The 12,830-nt window shown below is 54.3% G+C and overlaps 1 protein-coding gene across 1 annotated transcript in view; it reads right to left on the reverse strand.

Annotated features, from left to right (window-relative positions):
- ABTB2 (ankyrin repeat and BTB (POZ) domain containing 2) overlaps positions 1 to 12,830 on the reverse strand; it is a 206,348-nt gene that overhangs the window by 4,400 nt on the left and 189,118 nt on the right. The window contains exons 6-14 of the mRNA XM_006864882.1: positions 12,450 to 12,539; positions 11,895 to 11,996; positions 9,988 to 10,084; positions 9,452 to 9,587; positions 6,345 to 6,571; positions 4,947 to 5,125; positions 4,583 to 4,688; positions 4,082 to 4,184; positions 2,781 to 2,871 (exon numbers count right to left, since the gene is read on the reverse strand). Of these exons, the coding sequence (XP_006864944.1) occupies positions 2,781 to 2,871; positions 4,082 to 4,184; positions 4,583 to 4,688; positions 4,947 to 5,125; positions 6,345 to 6,571; positions 9,452 to 9,587; positions 9,988 to 10,084; positions 11,895 to 11,996; positions 12,450 to 12,539 (1,131 nt within the window). The remainder of the gene's footprint in view (positions 1 to 2,780; positions 2,872 to 4,081; positions 4,185 to 4,582; positions 4,689 to 4,946; positions 5,126 to 6,344; positions 6,572 to 9,451; positions 9,588 to 9,987; positions 10,085 to 11,894; positions 11,997 to 12,449; positions 12,540 to 12,830) is intronic.

Here is a 12,830-nt window from a genome sequence, read left to right on the forward strand (position 1 = left end):
GGGGGGGGAGGAGGGGCGCATGTCCCCTGGGTATATGGAAGCTCTGCTCTGAAGACCCTTGCCAAACTTCTACCTTCCTGCTTTCTCCTCCTTTCTAGATTCAAGAAAGCCCTTTCCCTTAAGTTCAGGCAAGTTCACCAGATTACTGGACCTAAGAAACAGGGAAGAGCCCGATGCCTGCTGACCTGGTCCTAGGGGTGAAGGTGAACGGGGTCATGGAGGGCCAGCACCCACTGACCCTTGGATGACTAGGAACGAGAGAGAAAGGACCGCACTGGCAGCGGGATCTGAGCTGACGACAGCAGGAAGCCGAGATGTCCTGGACTGGTTCGAGGTCACCTTCCCTCCCTCTTGGTGCTGTGTGGACAGCAGTGGAACTTCTCAGCTCTGTTAAGAAGCCCTGACCCTGGCAGACAGCTCTAGGTTGACCCCTGTGAGGGAGGCACTAAGGTCCCAGATAACAGCAGAGCTCGGTGCCTTGCAGAGACAGCCAGCTTCAGTGGGTGGCCCAGGAAGAGGAGAGGAGTTAACGTGATAGGGGTGTCTGAGCTGTCACCACATCTATGTCCCATTCAGAGGCTGCCACCCTGTTTTGGCCAGCTGATGAGCAAAGACAGACTCGACAGTCAGCCCTTGTATGTCTACACGTGTGCACCTGTTCCTCACTCCCCACCAATCCCTGCTGGCTCCCAATTCTGAGTCTGACCCCACCTTATTCTCTACCTCACGAGGACCTCCCTCTTCTTAGCCACCAAGCTTGGAGAACTTTGGCTCCTGGTGAAGGGAAGGAGAGGCACTGCCTCTGGTGCCCGCCTACCTGAGACCTGGGCCACCAATCACAAGGCCTCTCCACTCTACCAGCCAGGTCCACTCACACAGACAGTCACCTCCTGGCTGCAACCTTGCTCCTCTAGTGCGATCCTCACCCTGCAGACTGAGTGTTCTAAATGCAAACTCCACATGTTCCTTAGGGGCTTTGAATCCTAGTTGTGTGACCTTGGGTCTCTAGTACCTTGGTGTGTCCCTCCCTGAGTTTGTTCAGATTCACAGTGCCTTCTAGGACAGGGTACAACTGCCCCACAGAGTTTCCTGGATTGTAGTTTTTATGGAATGGAGTTCTGGTAGCGTGGTGGTTACGTGTTGGGCTGCTAATCCAAAGGCCAGCAGTTTGAGTCTACCAGTGGCTCCTTGGGAGAGAGCTGAGGCTTTCTGATGTGTATAATTATTCAGAATCACTATGAATCAGAACCGACTCGACAGGACACCACCACCACCGGTTTTTACGGAAGTTCTGGTGTGGTGCTACAGGATAAGCACCAGGCTGTTATCTGCAAGGTCAGCAGTTCAAACCTACCAGCCACACTTGACAGCACGTACCAACAATAACACCAATAACCAGGTACCTGGAGTCCCTGGGTGGTGGAAACGGGTAACATGCTTGGCTACTGACTACAAGGTTGCAGGTCTGAGTTCCAACCATTGAAAACTCTCTGAGTTTTCACACAGAGCTCTCCTCTGACACACAGGCATCACCATGAGTTGGAACTGACTTGATGGCAACAATTACCCCATCCCTCAGCATTATGCCTGGCACAAAGGTTGGTGTTAAGTGCTGTTGAGTCAGTTCCGACCTATAGCCACCCTGTATAGGGTTTCTAAGGGGCAGCTGGTGAGCCTGAACCACTGATCTTGCCATTCAAACTGACTTTGCAGTCCAGAGCAATAGCCCACAGTGCCACACCAGGATTCCAGCACAAAGGTGTTGTTGTTGTTAAGTGCCGTAGAGTCGATTCCACCCATAGCGACCCTGTATAGGGTTTCCAAGGAGCAGCAGTGAGCTTGAACCACTGACCTTGCCATTCAAATGACTTTGCAGTCTGACGCATTAGCCCACAGCACCACACCAGGCACAAAGGTGGTACCTGATAAATGCTGAATAAATCATGTCAGAGAGCCTAAGTGGAGATTCTGACATTTTAGAGGAAGGCTCTGCTTCTGTGAGACTTTGGATTCACAAACCCCTCCCAGGAAAGATGAGATTCCCGCCCTGAAGGCTCAGCCTGGCCCACATTCCACAACCTGGAGACCTGCTGATGCCACTTTCAGGAAAGCTCTCAGCTGGGGCATCACTGAAGTCCCAGCCAGCATCACTCCTCCAGACTCTGCCTGCCCTGCCTGATGGCCATCCTCTGGTGATTCAACCGTGAGACCTCTGAAGGTCTGCAAAACTTCCAGGCAGGAGGACGTGCCTGGCTGGACTTGTGCCTGGCTTCTCACAGTATACCGCGGGTGTGACCAGCTCTGGGGTGCGGTTCCAGCCACCTCGCAGGTAATGTCTAGGCTGCTGGTACCTTACTCACACCTTGCAGGTATGTTCTTGAAACACCTGTCAGTTGGTCTGGACCACTTTGCCAGTGGCTAGAGTTCAGGGCCCAGCATCCTGGTGTGGTTCTGTAGGATAACCACTGAACTGCTAACCACAAGGTCGGTGGTTCCAATCCGTCAGCTGTTCCTTAGAAACCAGGTTGTTATGAGTTGGAACCAACTCACTAACACTTAATACCACCACCACCAAAAGCTCAGGATCAAAGAGATCTGCAGCTTGATCCCATACCAGGGAGGCTAGCTTTGCATCTCTGATTCAGCAAAAACACAGAGGGCACTGGGGGTGGGGTGGGGGAGAATGATGATTGTCTTCACCCCACTCCCAAACCCAGACTGACAAAGACAAGGGCTCCTGGTGGGACCACCCCCAGAGAACACCCAAGAGCGCCACACACCTGGAAGATGTGGTACTTCATGTCACCGATCTCAATGGTCTTGCTGCTGTCGCCATCTTGCTCAGATTTATTGGTCATTAGGGTCTTAAACCTGGAGCAGAAACAGGACAGAGTGGGTCCTTGAGAGAGGCTTCACTCCATCCCTGCGGCTGTGATGCCCATCCGCCGCCCAACTGGTGATTGGGAAATAAGCGTCTTAAAAATCACTGCTGAGCTCCTAAAATAACTCTCATATGACACGGTACATTGTCCTGGGCTGACAGCCGGGCTGCCCTCCACACACGTGACTGTGATATTTGTGGTCAGAAAACTGACTTCTACACGTCAAGAGTATTTATGTTTCCTAATAAGTCAAAGCAGTAACTAGAGCAGAACCGATGAAAGCTCTGTGCTCATCTTTGAGCGTGCTGGGTCCCATCCCTACGTCCCTCTCCCCCGTTCTCCTATGGGTACAGCTGGAGTTCTATTGACAGGATCACAGGCTAAGGAGCAGAGGCTGTCGGGTGGCTGGCTCTCAGTAGCTCTTCTCCAGCAAGTCTGTCTACCTGGTTCCCAAGCTATTTCATCACCAGTGTCCCTCAGATAGCGCGTCTCCCTCTCCCTCCTGGTAACCTCCGGATCTGGGCTGTTGTTAGGTGTCTGTGTAGACCTGACACCTAAGCACTGCCAGGTCCTGAGCCAGACTCACAACTGTTGTCTAGTGCCATCTGACTTTCTTTCCCCCCACCCCACAGTCACCTGCTTTATCAAGCATGATGCCCTTCTCCAGGGACTGTCCCCTATACATTTCCCTAGTCTAGAAACCTAGTCTAGAAATTTCACAGAAGTGGAATCCTATTGTACTTTTCCTTTTGATCGGCTTTTTTCATACAACAGACTGTTTTCGAGGTTCGTCCACACTGCAGCGTGTATCAGGCTGCTGGCTCTCTTTATGACCCTGTAGGATAAACACTGGACTGCAAAGTCAGAACTGACTCAATGCCACTTAATAACAATCATATTCCATTGTGCGGATCGCCCACACTGTGTTTATCCATTCGTTGGTTAATGGACTGTTTTGGCAATTGTGATTAATGCTGTAAGGATATTGGTGTCAATGTATCTGCTTGGGTTCCGGCCTTCAGTTCTTTGGGGTGAATACCTAGGAGTGGAATTGCTGGGTCATACAGTCATTCTGCTTGTCTTTTTGAGCAACTGCCACACTGACCTCCACAGCACTAAACAATTTCACAACAATCTCACCCGCAGCAGGGAGAGTTCTAATCTCCAGGGGTTGGGGCTTTGTCATCCAAGGTGCCTACCTGTTAGAAGCAGTCACCAACAGAACTTTATGTGCATAAAACAACCTTCCTTCTACGAGGAAGGTCACATCCGACATCTCCTTGTTATTCAGAAAATGAGGATCTGTACAAAAAAGGGCAGAGACGGATGTGAAAGGGTTGAGGGTTCAGCCACAGAATCCCTTATAAACCAGCTGCAAGGGCTGCGGGACTCTTGTTGTGAGTCCATCCAGTTGAGTCCACCTCCCAGTGACCTTGTAGACAGAGTCGAACTACCCCATAGGTGTCCTAGGCGGTAATCTTGACAGATCGTCAGGGCTTTCCTCCCGTGGGGCTGCTGACGGGTTCCAACCCGACTTTACAGTTGGCAGCTGAGTGCTTAACCACTGTGCCACCATGAGTGTGCAGTATAAAGGGGGAAAGAGGGAAACTAAGATGCAGGCCTTTGCATCTGGAAACGGAGGAGAACAGAAGAGGGCATCAGAGTCTGTGTGGGGCGGGGCCGGCTGAACAGTGCCTCACCTAGTCTGGCGGGCAGGGTCTTCCGGATCTCAGGGATGCTGGGGATGGGGCTGCCCCCGTAGCAGTGTGTGAAGATGCTGGCCAGCTGCTGGATGACTGAGTCGTTCTGTGGAGGACAGCGGCGAGGCCGTTAGCTCACTCGCCCTGCAGCTGTCTGCTCACTGCAGCAGCTCTGGCCTCTCATATGCAGCCACTGTCGTTTGGTCCTGGGATGGCTCCAGCCCCACAAACCCAGGTCTCTGCCCTCTGCAGCACTGGAGTCTGCCCGTGGTGTGATGCCCACTGGTCTGTGGGTGTCCTGCATCTATCTGAAGGGTGTGGTCAGGGTCAGAGCCGGGGCCCGGGAGCTGCCGGTGGCACTCACTTTGCTGGTCTTGAGGATGTCAAACATGAGCTGCAGGCCTTCGCTGACCAGTTCCTCATTGTACTCTTCCTCCTTGATGGAGCCGAAGTCCCTCAGGAGACTCTGCACCACTGAGTACCGCGACTGTGAGAACGAGGTCCTCAGAGACTCGATCCACACATGCAGCTTCCAGGGGACACCTGGCAGGGATGGGCAGTCAGCCACCTGTGACGCGCTCCCCACATGGAGCCTCCGTGCCTATACTGTGCCAGCCGGGCCCCCTTCAGTGCCTGAGGCCAGTAAGTCTCCCCAACCTCTCCCCGCTGCATGCCCAGAGGTTCTGCGTGGCCCTGCACAGCCCTCAGTGTAGCTGTGTGAGGAGAGCTTTGACTCACTCTCACAGACTCCCTGACAGGGCAGAGGGGACCTTCAGTTATAACCAGCCGAGGGGGATGGATGGCTTCAGTCCAAGAGCTCAGGGACCCCAGCTGAACACACATAGCTCAGCCTGAGGGCCTTCAAGTATTCACACCAGCCACCCCCCTTGCTTGCTGGTTCTGGGATTATTTGTTGGGAAGGACTGGTTAATTTTGCAGGAATGTCCAGGTGGATACAAATGTTCAGAAAACATGCAGGACACATATCCCCCAATTCAGTGGGGATGCCTGAAACAAGTCCTGTCCAATCCAGTCCCAGGCGGGGTCTGCCACCACCACAGACTCCATTCCTGCTCACCATTTCCCCACAGAGTGGCAGCAGGGGATTTATACAGCTTTACAAAGCTCATGACTAAAAATTAGTAATGTAATATTCCCGACAATTAGGGAGTTCTCCCTCCCCACACTGTGGATTGAAGAACCAATGAATGGCCTTCCCCAGGGCACACCAGCGGAGGTGGTTATTAGCATGTTCGGTTGACTGGCTGTGGGTGGTAATAATGCCCCCATTTTACAGAAAGGATTACTGAGGCTGACTCCTGGGTGACCTCTTGCTCTCTCTGCCCAGGCCTGGGGGGTTGTGTGTGTGGCTCTTACATACCACATGGTACTCTGAACTCTATGTGACATCGTCACATTCTTCCTAAGTAACATCATCACCAAACCCATCCGAGAGACCAGGGAATGGAGAGATGCAGTGGTTATGTGACTTGCAGCTGGGATCTGACCACCCAAGTCTGTCTGTCTGTCTGTCTGACTAGATGCCCAGGAAGACAAGACGAGCACACAGATTTCGAGACCCAAGGAGAGAGTGAGGTGGTCAGTCGGCAGGAGAGCATCTCACTCTTCTATGAATCCCAGGCTGTGACACTCTGACCAGGAAGGGTGGACAGTCTGGGGATGGGCCCAGCCACTGGCCCTCTTCCCACCTGCTGAAGAGCAGCAGGTGTGTGAAGTGGGGAGCAGGGCTGCGCAGCCTCACCCAGCGTCCTCAGCTCCATGGTGATGTCCACGTAGCCATGCTCCGCGCTGTAGTACATGGCCTCTTGCAGGGCCTTAGTGCGTGTTCGGCTCAGCCGCATGGGCCCCTCGCTGCCGCTGCCCTGGCTCGATGCGTCGCTCTCCACACCCTCAGCCAGGATCTCCTCCAGGGACAGCACATCTGCTTTGGCTTGCTGCGGCTGCGTCAGGAGCTTCCTCAGGACGTTCCTGTGGGCAGCGTGGACACAGGGTGAGGCTGGAAGTCCCCACACTGAGCATGGGGTCACATGCAGGAGACCCTTCCCTTTGGCATGCTGAGCACTGGGCCAAACAGACTCTGCTGCCCTCACTGTGGGACCTCGGATGGGGTTGGAGTCTTTGAGCCCTGAAGGCGGTGTCTCATGGGTCACCACAGAGCATCAGCACCCTCTTCCAGATTAATGTGAGCCTAACTCGACAGCATTACCTGCAGAGCCGCACACACAGCAGTTCCTCCTGTTGTAGCCCTTTGCACGAATACATGCAGGAGTGTCTGACACATCTTGGGAGGTAGTGCACAGGGTTAAGTATTCAACTACTAGCTGAAAGGTTGGCAGTTCAAATCCACTCAGAGGCACCTCAGAAGACAGGCTTGGTGATGTGCTTTTTGAAAACCCTATGGAGCAGTTTTATTCTGCACACACAGAGTCACAGTGGGTCAGAATTGACTTGGTGACAACTAACAATGACAAAGGGTCTGAAATAGGACATGCTTCATAAATACTAATTTGCCTCTCCCTCTTCCATGTGTAAGGAATGTTCAGAACTTCAGACAGAGCATGTCCCCACACTGTTCCCTTAGCCCGAGGAGACTGCTCATCACCCACCCCACCCCTGAGCCCCAGCATCACCATTCATAGGCAATGGACATGTCTTGTCCAAGATCCCATGGGCTAGAATGCACACTCGAACCCATGATTCTGGCTTCAGAGCTCTCAAGTTCTGGTGCTCTGAGACAGTTGTGACTGCAGGCAGGTCCAAGTTACCCTGCGTGTGAGCTTCCTCCTCAGCTCTGGAGCCAAGGTCGTGGCCCAGGTCACTGTGATGGGGAACTAGACACAGTCCCTGCTCCAAGGGTCTTATGTTCCAGAGACAGTGAGGGAGGTAGACGGACAAAGCTTTTCCAAGGAGGGTGATGAGGTCCCCGTGGTAAAGAGGCAGACGGCCCATAGGGTGAGGCTGACTGAGGCAGGCGGCTATGGGGGCTGGGCCAGTTAAAGGTGTAGACAGAGCCTCTGGGGAGGACGTGGAGGAGGGGCACACACTGGGTGCACAGAGCTGCACATGGGGTCCATCCACTCTTCTCCTCCATCTCTTTTGTCTCCCAGCACCCCCTTCTCTCACTTGCTGTGTCCCCAGCGCTGCTCAATGGCTCTGTCCTCCCCTTCTGCTGCCTGTCACCCCCACTGAGCAGGCCTGGCCTCCTGAGCAAGGCCACCATCTGCTCTGGGAGCGGTTTCCAGCAGAGCTGCCAGTCTCTCTGTGGCCTGGCCCATATGCTACGTGGAGCCGCTGGAGCGCTATGAGGCCATCAGAGGACCACCGCCAAGCAGGCACAGGGAGGGGTGTGGTCTTGAGAGGACCCTGGGCAGCAGTCCCGGCTGGGCCTGGAACCAGCGTGCGGCCTAGCTAAGCCCCCTTGTCCAGATCTATGAGATGGAAGACCTCCAGTCCAGGGGTGACAAATCAAGGTCATTTTGAAGGCAGTTCCACTAAACTCTTAAGGAGGAGTTGGCATTGCAGTTCAGTGCATGGGGAAGAGAGTGGACGTAGGTGTGTGATGATCGCTAAGGGTGTGGGCCGGGGCAGTGGTGCTGGATGCAGCCCAGCTCTGGGTTCTCAGATTTTGCTCTGCCAGAGCCCAGAGTCATGCAGACACTGAGGGAATGCCAAGCCAGAGCAGAGCCTGGGAGACAAGCTCTGGCCCCTCCATGCCTCTGCATAGGCCTCTGAGGAACAGGCCTGCTTGTAGATACCACCTCTGCATTGAGCTGGAGCCGGGGTGTGAGAAACAAGAGGTTTTTCCACTGTTGCCTTGCCCCCTGCTCCTCCACTGAGGCACCTAGACAGCAGCAAGAGCAGTGGAAGCCCCCCAACAAGAGCCGTGTCCCTCAACAGCCCTATGACCCTGGGGAAGCCGGGGCCTGCTCTGTTCATGTCCAGCAGCCACGCTGCCTTTCCACAGACCCCAGGAGAGAGCAGAGGAACCCATTTGTTCTCCTTCAGGCCTGAAGAGCGGCCCTCTGTATGTCTCCATGGCTTGGGCTGGGGGGCGAACCAGAACAGCCTCGGGCCTGACCCCGTCTTCTCACCGCTTTTCGCTCCCCGCCCCACCCTGTGGTCACCTGGAGGACGGAAGAACCGGGACTCAGTCTTTCACCAGAACCAGGACTGGGTTCCCTGACTCTCTGCCCTGCAGGTACCTTCCACCCCCTGGCCACCCAGAAGGGGCAGAAACCTTCTAGACAGGAATATGGAGAATTCCTAAGATCACTGCCAAGGGACCCACACCCTGTCTGTGAGGAGAAGTGGGCCTGATTTGAGAGAAACTACAGCGAGTATCCCCACCACTTCACTGCCCAGTCAAACCCTTATCAAGCATCCCCTCCTCCGGGGAGCATTCCCCGAGCTTTCCAAGGCTAGGGAGCACCTTCATCATTGACTGAAGTGGTCAGCACATGTGTGTTTCCCAGACTGTGGGCTCCCTCAAGGAAGGATTTGCTCCTCCTCAGGACCTCTATTGTAATGCATGTCCCATGACAACAGTTATTATTAACTACTGATTACATAACTGACTATCAGGTGCCATATTTAGATCAGGTAAAATCATTAATCACAGAACTGATCATTCAGCCAATCAACCAACCATTCATCCACCTACCCACCATAGCTCCAGGCCTCCAGAAACTTGGGTGCATGCTGGTTGGGGCCTTGCATCTTTCTGGCTGGCAAGCACACAGACTCTAACTATCCCAGGACCAACTCTTCTTTTCTGGCTGGGAAATGGAGGCCCCCGCCGAGAGCCTGTTTATGTTCCTCCCTCGCTCTGCCCCCACACGTGGGGGTTACCTGTGGCCATGGGCGGCCGAGTGACTGAAGCAGTTCATGTCCTCATGGAGGGAGGAGGCCATGCCATTGGCTTCAAGCATGCTGAGAAGGGGGTCGGCGCCTCGGCTCAGCAACAAGCTGACCAGCTCATAGTTCCCTGAAAAACAATGTGGGTGAGTGCCAAGGGCAAAAAGCAGATGGCTGAGAGACAGGCTGAAAGGAAAGGGAAGTGAGGGAGTTTCCAGCTCCGAAGAGGGCACAGAATGGGATGACCCCAGGAGGGAGCTGGGAAGAAGGCGGCTGGCTGAGTCCAGCAGCCATTGTGGCCTCCCCTCTCCCTCTGTTTGGCCCTGTCTCTGTATCAAGCTTAGCAGAAACATAATGGAAGGGGTGAGGGCAGCCTGCTAATGGCCCAGGGGGAGGGGTTTCAGAGCCCCAGAGGGGTCCGTGTGTGGCCCATGTCCAGCTACAGGCCAATCCTGTAGTGTCAACACCATGGGTGAGGGTCCGACAAGCCTTATAGCAACTGGAGGCGGGCAGGGCCGTGGGGTACCTACCAGCTGCGGAGGCTAGCTGCAGGGGGGTCTCTGCGTAGCTGTCCTCCCCGTTGTTTACTGCCGAACCCTCCACGTGGGCACCAGCGTCCAGCAGCAACTGCCAGGGCACAGAGGAGGGGACTGCTCAGCAGAGCAGGGGTGTCTTGGAGGCCTCAGGGGAGGGGGTCTTTTGGTCTCTCCAGGATGTGAGCAAGACAAGGCCCATTGTGGCATCCAAGGAGCTGGGACCCTAGCATGCCATGCTACCCCCAGGGTTCACAGTTTCTAGAAGCTTCCACTCCACTCTTGTGGCTCTAGGTCAATTCCTTAATCTGTGGAACCAGGGAGCTATTTCTCTTTTGACCACTTTCTGATGAATTAGCTGCACTGACTCCTGTTAAGAGCTCACGGAGACTAGGTAACACCAGTCCCAAACTCAGGGGGAAACTAAGCTCTGGGAGGTGGCAGTCAGAGATCTGGGTGCGAATGTTGACCAGGGACAGGCATTTTAGATCTCTGAGGAGCCTGTCTTCCTCATCTACAAAATGGGAAAAGAGGTCTGCCTTGCAATACTGTTGGGCATTAAATGAAAACAATGCTCGGCACCTGGTGAGGGCTCAACAACAGCAGCTTTTAGGGTTCACACTAGAGAGTTTCAGTGAGTTGCTTAAGGCTTGGAGGGGCTGGGGCCAGGACCCCGCTGCCCAGGACACCAGGCGGGGTCCTGCAAGTACAGCCCTCTCCAGGGGACACCTGGGGCAGGCTTTGCCTTGGGGTGGGGGGGTGGTTCCCATTACTCCAGCAGCTGACATTTGGCTCCCGGCTCACCTTTCCTCCCTGGCTGCTCTGGGAGGGAGAGGGGCTTCAGCATTTCCCAGACTTCTAAGCCTCCTCAGAGCCTGCAGTGGGTGGTCTAGGGGGACCACCGGCCTACCCCTCGTGAGGAGTCCAGCTGGAGCAAGATGGGCTTGCGATCGCTCAGCCTCCACACTGTGAGTGGGGGAGCAGGGAAAGACTCTTGTTGGCCAGAACCTAGTTCTGGCACCATGGCTGGTGCCCGTGCCAAGGCAGTGGAGGATAGGGTACAGTCCTCAGGCCCAGTCTGGGCTGAGGCTGGCATTTCTGCTTGGGTCCCAAATACTCATCCCTTGATAGGGCATTAACGGAAAAGCAGGTAGCATGTGACAGTCAGGCAGGTAACCATCATTCATTGAGTTCCTGCCGTATGTCAGGACGGGCTTGAAAATGGTGAATAAACCCACCATGGTCTTTTGCCCACACGGAATTCCCAGTCTAGTGGACAGCAGAGTGTGGCATGCAATCCTGTAGATTCATGACCCTGAGCAGCAGGGGAGCCTGGAGTTAAGTGGCGGCATGGCTACTGGTCTGCTGGTGTGGGCAACCACTCTGCCCACAGTTTCCAGTGCCTGAGCCGGAACCACTTCCAGTCTCACACCAGCCACAGCCACCTGGGCTTGACAGGTGAGCTGGGCCAATCTGAGAGCTCTCTCAGAAACTCAGACAGAGGGCTGGGGAGAGACTCAGAAGGCTGCCATGATACAGGGCCAGCACTGTAGCAGACTCTATGAGGAAATGGAAAAAGTCAGAGAGTCAGAGAGCTGACTGTAGGTGAGAGAACTGAGCATGCTCACAGATTTCAGCATGTAGGATGCTAACAGAGGGTCCGGTGGACATTCAGGAAGTCTTGAGTGACCTGGTCCCTGTGTCCTGAAATTCTACATGCATCCTCACAGTAAATGCCTGTCCTTGAGGTTAGCCTGTCCTGTCCATCAGGGGAGCCAGGTCTTAAGCATGATCTCTTGTACCTCTGACTCAAGGCAGCTGCTCACTTAGGTGAGGTGAAGGATACACTTGAAGTCCAGTTCACTTGGCAACTGGAGGCAAGTTGCAGATGGGTAGGAGCTCACCTGGACCACAGAGATGTGTCCATGCAGCACAGCAAACGTCAGTGAGGTCCAGTACCGGCTGTCAGGATGGATAGATGGATGCCTGGGAGAGTTGCTTGGAACCTAGAAAATGTGACAAATGCTCAATGTTTCCTAGGTAGGTGGAATTCCTGAAGGGATGACACAGGGACCGAAGCTGGGAGGGTATCCTGTAGGGATGTGAATGGGATTCAACTCAACTGGTTTTTACAATTAATCAGTGATGTCTGTCTGGAGCACTGTGTGGAGCAAGCTCAAAAGGAGTGTGTGTATGTTCACTTGGTGATGTCTGCCCTGAGCCAGAGATGGTGTGCTTTACGTCTCACAGGGAGGCAAAGCTAGCAGTACTGGGGATGGTGGGGTGGCTGGGTACCATGTTGGTAAAAAGGCAGAGGTGCTAAAGAAACATCGTGGTCCCCCTCCCACTCCGCTAAGTCCACTTCTTGCAGAAAATCCTCTTTGCTAACTGTGATCCCAGTTGTCCAAATCGTCTCCTTGCTGACAGAGGCTTTGGGCAGATTGTTGGGAGTGACTTACTTGGATGTCCAGATGTGCTCCAGCATCGACCAGCATCTGGACCATTGCTTCATCCCCAGCAGCACAGGCGTACATCAGCGGTGTCATGCCCTGAATGAGCCAAAGGCAGACACATGATGACACGTGCCCCCCCAGTCTCTGACCTGGCTACTCATCCTGAACTCTCCTAGGTCTTGTGCTCAATCAGCCTGCCCTGCCTAGGCCCACTAGACACAGGATCCAAAAGGGCAACTCTGAGGGCACAGCCAGCAGCTCTGTAGGGCAGACACCACAGTGGTGATGGCAGATGCAGCCAGACTCTAGGGCCAGTTCTGCCACTGTCAGCTGTAGACTTTGTTCAAGTTCCTTTACCTCTCCGTGCCTCCGTTTCTTCATCTTTAA

The sequence above is a fragment of the Chrysochloris asiatica genome, unplaced genomic scaffold (assembly GCF_000296735.1).
Source record: "Chrysochloris asiatica unplaced genomic scaffold, ChrAsi1.0 scaffold00072, whole genome shotgun sequence".
Taxonomy (NCBI): Eukaryota; Metazoa; Chordata; class Mammalia; order Afrosoricida; family Chrysochloridae; genus Chrysochloris; species Chrysochloris asiatica.